The sequence below is a fragment of the Neophocaena asiaeorientalis genome, unplaced genomic scaffold, assembly GCF_003031525.2.
Source record: "Neophocaena asiaeorientalis asiaeorientalis breed wild unplaced genomic scaffold, Neophocaena_asiaeorientalis_V1.1 scaffold540, whole genome shotgun sequence".
NCBI lineage: Eukaryota > Metazoa > Chordata > Mammalia > Artiodactyla > Phocoenidae > Neophocaena > Neophocaena asiaeorientalis.
Genome location: NW_020172141.1, coordinates 5,197,926 through 5,207,388, shown reverse-complemented (window position 1 = coordinate 5,207,388; position 9,463 = coordinate 5,197,926). Strand labels below are relative to the sequence as shown.

At 62.7% G+C, this 9,463-nt stretch overlaps 2 protein-coding genes across 5 annotated transcripts in view; one reads left to right on the top strand and one right to left on the bottom strand.

Annotated features, from left to right (window-relative positions):
• Window positions 1-1,744, top strand: part of MIEF2 (mitochondrial elongation factor 2) — a 4,329-nt gene extending 2,585 nt beyond the window's left edge. The window contains exon 4 of the mRNA XM_024752924.1: window positions 1-1,744. This exon is cut by the window's left edge and continues 7 nt beyond it. Within this exon, the coding sequence (XP_024608692.1) occupies window positions 1-1,050 (1,050 nt within the window). The 3' untranslated portion in view covers window positions 1,051-1,744.
• A 4,020-nt stretch (window positions 1,745-5,764) lies between these two features.
• TOP3A (DNA topoisomerase III alpha) overlaps window positions 5,765-9,463 on the bottom strand; it is a 25,787-nt gene continuing 22,088 nt past the window's right edge. The window contains exons 17-21 of one of the 4 annotated variants that reach the window (XM_024752933.1): window positions 8,935-9,057; window positions 8,471-8,476; window positions 7,409-8,076; window positions 6,807-7,012; window positions 5,765-6,396 (exon numbers count right to left, since the gene is read on the bottom strand). In XM_024752933.1, coding sequence (XP_024608701.1) covers window positions 6,046-6,396; window positions 6,807-7,012; window positions 7,409-8,076; window positions 8,471-8,476; window positions 8,935-9,057 — 1,354 coding nt within the window. In that variant the 3' untranslated portion in view covers window positions 5,765-6,045. The remainder of the gene's footprint in view (window positions 6,397-6,806; window positions 7,013-7,408; window positions 8,077-8,470; window positions 8,477-8,934; window positions 9,058-9,463) is intronic. The other 3 variants (XM_024752936.1, XM_024752941.1, XM_024752942.1) reach the window with 3 other exon arrangements.

The window sequence follows — 9,463 nt, the reverse complement described above, 5'->3', positions numbered from 1 at the left end:
CCCGCAGACGCAGATCCCCCGACGTCGCCTCAGCTCTGCTCCCCAGTGCCGTCGGTGTGCCTGACGTTCCAGGAGAAGCTGCTGGCGTTCGAGCGGGACCACGTGACCATGCCAGTGGCCCACGTGGCTCTGGCCAAGCAGCTGGCCGGCGACATTGCCCTGGAGCTGCAGGCCTACCTGCGGAACAAGTTCCCAGAACTGCCCTTCGGGGCACTCATGCCTGGCGGGCCACTCTACGACGGGCTGCAGGCGGGGGCCGCCGACCCCGTGCGTCTCCTGGTGCCCCTGGTGCTGGAGCCTGGCCTGTGGAGCCTGGTGCCTGGTGTGGACACCGTAGCCCAGGACCCTCGCTGCTGGGCCGTGCGCAGGACTCAGCTGGAGTTCTACCCCCGCGGGAGCAGCCCCTGGGACCGCTTCCTGGTGGGCGGCTACCTCTCCCCCCGGGTCCTGCTGGAGCTGCTCCACAAGGCCCTGACCGCCTCCGTCAACTGGCCAGCCATTGGCAGCCTCCTCGGGTGCCTGATCCGGCCGCGCGTGGCCTCGGAGGAACTGCTGCTCGAGGTGCAGCACGAGTGTCTGGAGCTCCCCGTGGCTGTGCTCCTGTCCACTGCCGGCGCCCAGGCCGGAGACCTCCTGCTGGCCTGGCCCCTGGAGGGGCTGGCTGGCAACCTCTGGCTGCAGGACTGGTACCCGGCAGAGGCCGCCCGGCTGCGGGCCCTGGACGAGCGCGACGCCGGGACCCGCCGGCGGCTGCTGCTGCTGCTCTGCGGCGTCTGTCGTGGCCACCCGGCGCTGGGGCGGCTGGGCCGCGGCCCCCTGACCCAGGTGGTTCTGCACCTGGGCGAGCAGGAAGCGGACTGGGCTGAGGAGGCCCTGGCAGAGCACTTCCTGCAGGCCCTGGAGTTGCTCGTCGGCAGCCTGGAGCGGGCCAGCCTGCCCTGCCACTTCAGCCGTGGCGTGAATCTCCTGGACGGCCTGCGGGAAGAGGACATCGACGACATGGGCTGTGCGCTGTACTGGGGCCTGCGGGCCCCCGAGGGGCTGCTCTAGAGGCGCAGGTCCAGGCGGACGCCTCCCTCCAGGGCGTCGAGAGCACCCTGCCCTTGCTTTTACGCCGAACGGGTCAGCGCGAGCTTGGGCGGCCCGCACTCGCTCTCACCCCTCGGCCTCAGGGCCGATCCCAGGGCCTCGGCCCGCGGTAGCCACAGTGAGTCCCGGGCGGGGGTAAGGTTATCTCTGTTTTTCTGTCCCAAGGGTGAGTCACGCTTCCCTCGGGTGCAGGCTCCTCCAGGCTGCTGGTGCTGGGCGGTGGGCATGGCCTTTGGTCCCCCAGGAGCCGAACCCTCGGGATGCAGCTTTTGGCTGACAGGCTGGCGTTTTCCATGCTGCGTGTCTGGATTGCTCTCTAACGTGGGCCAGCGGGGGCTCACCTGGGGGAAGGCCCTTCTCCTCCAGCTGGGGGCACTTTCTCTCCCGGCAGCGGGGGCCCTGGGAGAGCCCCTTCCTCGCTGGGGGAGCTGAGGTTGTGTGTGCTGCCCACCTGGCCCGAAGCTGAGGGTGTCCCCTGGCTGCTGCTGGGCCCAGCCCCCGCGGTGCTGGCACCAGCCGCACTGGCTGGGTCGGCGGGGGGAGGTTGTCTGCCTCCCCTCCCAGGTGTCTCTCCTCTCTCTGGTATCCTTTCTGCTGAAGCAAAGCTATGCCTCGAGAACTGTGAACTAGAATAAAAAGGAAAACTTCAAACGTCCACGGGACTCACATTGGGCTCTTACATGCAGCCACTTGAGGTTCTGTAAAGTTGACCAGAGGAGCTTGGGATCAGCCTGGAGGCAATGGATTGAATTAGAAAAGTCGGTTACGTGGAGGGAGGATGTCACAGGATCCCCAGAGCGATGTCTTGCTTTAGTAACGGAACCAGCTGGCTAGGGTTTTGTTTCTTCTCCAAAGCCTGCCCCCTGGAGCCCCCTGTGCTTTCCGGGACAGGCGGGGCTGCCACATAGCCCTTCGGCCAGCACTGTCAGTGGGCAGAGAAACGTGGCCCCAGAAGTGGAGGACAGGACCCCGCGTCTCGGTGTCCCCATAGGAGCCATAGCCGTGGCTAACCTCCTGTCACCACACATGGCAGACGAGGCCGGAGGGGGCTTGGGGCCACGTGTGCTGGTGGTGAGGCCACCGCAGCTGTGCCAGGCCTGTGCTGCTTCTCCTTCCCATCCCGTGTGTGTCCCCCTTCCAACTGGGATTAGGGACAAGAAGTGGGGACAGGCTCGGAGGCCTCCCTTGGTCGAGGGCCAGCACAGGGGCCAGAGGAGGTGCTAGTGTGTACCTCTGGGTGCAGGGCCACAGGTGGCCTCTGCCTCATGGGTGCTCACACAGTCTCGGTCTCCGAGCACAGAGGGTCACAGGGCAGGAGACTGGCTTCCCCGAGGGCCGTCAGGTCACTCAGGAGCTTCCTGGCCTGAGTGCTCTCAGCGGTGAGCAGCCGTGATGGCCGCGGAGGGTCAGCAAGGGGGCAGGCTGGAGGCGGGGGCGGCCTGGCCCCCTCCCCTATAAAACAGGGGTTCCAGAATACCTGCTTCACAGGCAGCAGCGGGAGCGTTAACCCAGCACAAAGCGAGGCACCCCTGACCCAGAGGTCCTGGACACAAGGTCCAGCATCACTGAGCCCGAGCGCGCCAGGACTCCGCTGCAGGCCCGTGTCCAACCAAGGCTGGGGGTCTTGGGCGCCGATGGGTGAAGGGCTGGCCGGGCGTGGCTTGGGAGCAGTCGGGATGCGAGTGGGGTCAAGGCCCCTCTCAGACCACCCGACCCCACTCGCGGGCCCTCTGGCGGCCTCCTGTAAGAAAAACCCAGAATTAACTAAAGAGGAGACACGAGGTGCTCGGGGAGACGTCCCCTGTCCAAGGCCAGCATCTGGCACGCGGTCGTGCTGGGGCCTCCACGGTGGCCGCTGCCCAGCTTCGCTCTCACCCCTTTAATGAGGGCGGTTCTGACTTGGGAGTTGCAGACCCTTCGGCTGAACTGGGCAGTCCTCGTCCCTGGCTTTACCAAGTGACCCGAAGCCAGGAGCACGGCGGTGATTCCACCTGCCAGAGTGAACAGACGGCCGGTGCAGGTGGGAAGAGTAGCGCAAAAGGGCAAATACACACTCACTGACCTACAGCTTCACCATCTACACCCGTTACAAGGCAGCTCAGCAACGAGTCATTCCGCGCACGAGACGCACCCTTTCTGGGTGAGCAGGAATGAGCATGGCCCCTCGGGACCACTGCGGCCAGTCCATCAAGTGGGCACCACTCGCGCCCCAGAGCTGACCCAGCCAGTGGTATCAGGCCGCGCTATTACTAAGCAGAAAAAGCCCTGACGAAAGCCTGCACAGGAACACTCGCTGAGGGCTGCACACTGCAGGCGAGGCGGGCGTGCCGTGCTCAGGTCCCCAGAGGTCTCGCCAAACCTCCTGGCGGTGCTGCAGTCAGCAAGCCAGGCCAGAAAGCCACCCCCAAGGCCCGGGGGGGGCCCTGACGGGCGGGGCTGGAGCTGGACGAGAGAGGGAAGCTCTCGGCCCTAGTCCAGGGCCCCTGCCCCACCTCTGTCCTGTCCCCTCCAAGACAGCGGCCTTCAGCCTGGTTTGAGTCACGTGTGTCTGATGCATTTGCATTTTTTGGTCTTTGGCCATGCTGCGCAGCATGTGGGATCAGCTCCCGGACCAGGGATGGAGCCCGCACCCCCTGCGTTGGAAGCAGAGTCTCAACCACTGCACCACCACGGAAGTCCCCGCGTTTGCATTTTAAAGTACGTTTTTCTTTTGTAGTCAGAAAAAATAACCTTGTAAAAACCCCAGTAACGTTACAGTTTGGTTGCACTTAGTTTACTAAGGACAGACGCTGAGGCTGTGGGGACAACACCCAAGGCCAGCGCGGGGCACCCGGGACGCTGCTCTGGGTCCTCTTGGCACTGCCGCCCGTTTCCTGAGACAGCAGTTCTGCTCGCGGGGGCCTCAGGCTCACTTGCCTGTGTGACTTCACAGCGAAACTTTCCAGGCCGACCCCGCACCCGTGCCCAGCGCGAACGCCGCTGGTGTAGCAGGGACAGTGCACCCCTACCCCCTGGGGAGCCGGCCCCCCCGGCCTGCAGGCTGAACGCGGACGCGGCATAGGACCCCCAAATCTGCGGTCCTGGAGGGAAAGGCGGCTGATCCACCCTGGGGGCAGTGGGTCCTCCACCCAGCGTCCTGAGAGGAAAACCCCCTCACAGCTTCCGTCACTGTAACCAGGACGACGGCAACCCTCACCCCCAGAGAGGCCACCAGGCTCGGCAAAGGTACAGCCCAGGAGCACAGCAAGAGGTGGCCAGCAGGACCCCAGTCCCACTGGCAGCTCTGGTCCTGCTGTGCCCAGGAGCACCCTGTGGAAAGACTAAAATCCACAGATGCGTTCAGCATCGTTCCACTCAACAACAAAAGCACAACACTGAAAAATGGGCAAAGGACTTGAAAAGGCATTTCTGCAAAGATACGTGAAAGGCCACGTGAGCACTGAAAGGATGCTCGACTTCAGTGGTCATTAGGGAGATGCAAGTCAGAGCCATGAGACACCGCCTCAGGCCCACGAGGATGGCCACAATTAAAAGAAAAAAAAGCGGGGGCTTCCCTGGTGGCGCAGTGGTTAAGAATCTGCCTGCTAATGCGGGGGACACAGGTTCGAGCCCTGGTCTGGGAAGATCCCACATGCCTCGGAGCAACTAAGCCCATGCACCACAACAAAGACTGCGCTCTGGAGCCCGCGAGTTACAACTAGTGAAACCCACACACCTAGAGTCCGTGCTCCGCAACAAGAGAAGCCACCACGAAGAGAGGCCCGCGCACAGCAACAAAGACCCAACGCGGCCAAAAATAAACAAATTTATAAAAAAATAAAGAAAAAGGGGGAAATAAGTACTAGCAAGGATGCGGAGAAATAGGAACCCTCGTACATTGCTGGTGAGAATGTAAAATGGTGCAGATGTGGTTCTTCAAAAAATTAAACATAGAATTTCACGACCCAGCAACTCCACTCCTAGGTGTAGATCTGAAAGAATATAGAATAGGCGTTCAAATACTTGTACGTGAAGGTTTACAGCCACACTGCTCACGACGGGGCCCATGCACACAGCGGACTAGTTCAGCTGTAAAAAGGCACAAAACACCGACACGCAACCACAGGGGTGACCCTGGAAGACACGCCACTCAGAGAAAAGCAGACACACGGCCCATGTGCCGCGTGGTTCCGTCTATATGAAATGTCCGGCACACGTAAAACCACCAAGTAGACTGGGTTGCGGGGCCGACCCACACCCACTGTCCTGATGCTCCAGGGGCAACTGCAGGCATCCCGCCCCCCAGCCAGGGCACAAGGACTGGTCTGAGTGAAGGGTTTGGGGCTGGGAGTCCCAAGACCCGAGGACAGTTCATTTCTTCACTAGCAGGGTGACTCTGGCAGCCTGTCCTCCAGCTTGCTGTCTAAACCACGGAACGAAGCCGACCTGCTTCTGCTCGGCTCCCAAGGCTCTCAGGAGGCGGGCGAGGCGCACAGAGACCTCTGCAGGGTGTGGAGATGGGAAGCGTTGGAATCTTGCACCGGCGGCTCTTCTCTGCCCCAGAGGACAGCGGTGCGGCCGGGGGAGGCCACTGGGGCCAGAGGACAGCAAGAGGACCCAGGCACTGCCCGGGGTCCTGCAAGTACCCGCCACTCCTGCCAACTCTCACCAGACGCTACACCATCACCCGCCAGGGTCAAGGGGTAGAGTCCTTTATTGAGGTACACGAGCTGCGGGGCGTCCTGGCCACAGCAGCTTGTAGATAAAGAGGGATGACCCTTCTGCAGACACAACTTCTGAACAGGGGATCCCTGCCATCCTACCCTTTCTCAGGACGTCTGTGGAGGGAGGCCCCTCAAGGGCCGGGATGATTCCCGCTAGGGTGCCGACAGCACAGCCCCTGCGGATCGCAGGGGGCAGCCTCCATGGCTTCTCAGCTGTGGCCATGGCCGTTCCTGAGCCCCAGACACAGGGCCACTATCCACCAGGCGTGGCCTTCTTGAGAGAGCGGTCTGGACCCGGACTCCTGAGAACACAGGTCACACTCCAAGAGCAGCCACTTTCCTCAAAGCTGCCCTGGAGAAACAGCTCGTTTCCCGAGACAAAAGCAGCAGGTGGAGGCAGTGGCCCCCTTGGTCCTACCCTGCCCTCATCTGTTCTGAGGACAGAAGGGACGCGTGTGTCCAGGCTGGTGGCAAAGGCTGCACTTCCGGGGTTTCTTGGCCGCAGACCCGGTGTCCGAGGAACCAGCCCGGGCCCTTTTGCTTCTGGCCTCCGGCCCCCGGCTTCCTCCTCTGGCTCCTGCCCAGGGGGGGCCTCCAAAGGTCCCTGCGGGGAGAGCGAGGGGAGAAATGAGTGTGGACGGCAGAGCCCCAGCCCTGGTAGGGGGCCCGTGTCACCTACACGCAGAAGCAGGGACCAAGCAAGCAGCCCCCTGAGCGTGTGCAGAGTCCGAGCTCCGGGCCCTTCCAGTCCTCCAAGAGCCTCACAGTACTGGCCGCCCCATCACCCAGGACAAATGACCAGGTGGCCCAGACACCACCTCCGCCCACCGGGAGCCCTTGTGCGTCTGCCGTGTGCGCCGAAGGACAACATCCCGCAGGGCACTAGCGTCTCCAGCCTCCGCCTGCCCCAAGCCTCTGGGTTCTCCCTGTGTGTGCAGACCTGCCGCACGTGTGCTAGAGTCACAGTTTCAGGCTAACAGAGACCCTAGAAAGGTAGGCAGGTGCCCATCTTACGGAGGAAACAGGCTGAGAAGCCGCACCAAGTGGTTCAAGGTGATACAGGTGGGCCCCAAGAGAAAGCTCCCGCCAGGCTCCCTCAGATGCGTGACCAGGCTTCTGCGTGTCCTGGAGGGGCCAGGTGCCTTCAGGTGCGTCATTTACCTTGACCCAGCGTCTGGCAGCGGTCCTCCCCACACCCATCCATGGGGCGCCAACCCTAGCTGTGTAACCCAGGAACCAGATATCAGGGCCAGGGCCTCCGTCTTACAGGTTGAGGCTCCGATACAGAGCCCTCCAGGTTTACCAAGGCGGGAGGAGCGCAGGGCTACAGGAGCAGGCGGACCCAGGAGCCAGGCCTGGGCCGTGTCGCTGTGTGACCCCGACAGGTCCCGCCACCCGTCTGGGCCTCGCCCTCCTCTCCTGTGAGTCGCAATCACAACCGCCACCCGATGAAGGTGAGGGAAGACACACAGATACAACGGCATGGCGCCGGGCACACAGCAAGCTGCCCGTGACCTTGCAGGAGGTGTGACTGAGCGGGGAGGGGGAGCAAGGCAACCCGTGCCCCCACGCCACCGCCCCTGCCCTCCTCGGGCAGGCCCCATGTGCCCCCTCACCTGGGGCCACGTTCTCGTCCACCCACTGGAAGAAGCCGCACTGCTGCTCCCGGGGCTTGGCGCACGTGTGGAACTGGCGCCCCTTGTTGGGCCCGTCCTTCTGCACAGTGCGCGTGACAGCGGGCTGGCTGCACAGGCAGCACGCGCCACCGCCACCATCGCCGGGGCTTCCGGGCCCGCCCAGGGGCTTCCCTGAGCCCGGCGGGCGTCCCAGTGAGCCGCCCGGGGGTCTGGGCGCCTCGGAGGGAGGCCCCCCTGCTTCTGGGTGGCCGCTGTCGGCCCAGAGGAAGAAGCTGCAGCCGCCGCCGCTGCACTTGTAGAACTGACGGCCCTGGTTGGGCCCCTCCTTCCGGACGGTGAGCAGCAGGGCCTCCCGGCCACAGTTGCAGGTCACGGAGTTGCCTTCGCCCTCGGCGGCGGGCAGGGGCGCAGTCCTGGCCAGAGCCGGCTGGGGGTGGCCGTGCTGGCTGCTGCCCATTCTGTCCAGGGGCTGGCTGGCCTGCAGGTGGCCGGAGGGCTGGCTGACCGTCTGGCCAGCTCGGGCGGGCCCCCGTGAAAACCTGAGGTCCAAGATCTCCCTCAGGGTCTCGTCACATCCACCAACGCAGCCGACAAATTCCAGTGGCATGGTTGGGGGAAGGCTGCCTCGCTTAAACTTGAACTTCAACCTAGTGAGGCCAGAAGATGAGAAAACACGTTAACTACCGGGTGCGAGTCTTCTTGGTCCACACAGGGCTGTGCCCACCCCACCTAGGAAAGCCACGCAAGGCGCAGCCAGCCCGGCCCCTACGGTCGCACAGGAGCGCAGAGCAGGAGGGAGATGAGCTCTAAGGCCCATCACCCGCCAGAACCCAGGAGCCTCTGGAAGGTGCGCCTCCCTGTGCCCCAGTTCAGCGTGGTCCAGGCCTCTCAACGTGACGGCACACTACTTGGTAGCGGCACCAGGACGCACGCGGGCTTTGCTCTCATTCTCCTGTGTGCATGCATTAGGGTTTTCCAGAAGCTCCGAAACGCACAGCAAACTCAGCAGACTGACTGCAGATGGAGAGCTGAGCATCCTACCGTCTCCTGTTAAGCCAGACCGTTAAATTGGCAAAAGTGGAAGACAATGCAATCTTTCTCTCGTTTTTTTTTTTAAAGTAACTACATTTTATCCTAAAAACATGTTCACTTATGTTAGTATGCAATGCATTTGTTACAAACACGTTATTAAACATTTTAAACGATGCCTCCACTTTAGCTGAAAACGTGGTAGAATCTTTATAAACATTAACTCACAACGGAAGCTCTCTGGGTTCCTCCGTGATTTCTGAGAGTGTAAGGGGTCCCATGACCAAAGGTCTGGGGACCAGCCCTAGGCGCGGGCCTGGGGCTTTCTGGAGGAGACCACCTTCCTCAGCCTCCACGTCAGCCCACGGTGGGAGAGGCGGGGAAAGGTCGGGCTCCTCCAGGAGGTGCCAAGGAATGAGGGCCCCCAGGGATGCCACCCTGTGCCCATCCTGCAGGTGCCTTGGCCCCCAGCTCACCTGTAAACGGGGTGTGGCTGACACACTGGACACACGCTCCCGTCCCTGCTGGCCTCCAGCACACTGTCCGGGAACCACACGGCCGAGCGACATTCCGGGAACCCCGTGCAGCTGAGGTAGAACCTGGGGAGTGAGGGCCGGGGTCACGCAAGAGCTGCCGGAGACAGCTCCAGCTGATGACATGGGACACTCATGGTTCTGGAAGACACGGTGGTCACTGACACTGAGTGACAGGAAAACCAGCCCGCATTTACGTCCCTGAAATCCCCACAGTCACACTGCTGATGCCTCTTCCTGCTTAAAAACAACCAAGCCGCTGCCAGCGCCCAGACCACGGCAGGGCCCCGCGGGCCCCTGGGTGCTCCCTGAGCCCGCCTAGGCCTCCGGCAGCCTGGACACCTGCCCAGGCTGCAGAGAATCCGATCCTCACCCTCTCTGCAGCTTTGTGAGGAGGAAAACGGGCTCAGTGGGGCAGCAACCAGTGGGGTCTGCATCGCCGTCCACACACAGGGCGAGCGCCATCCATCCC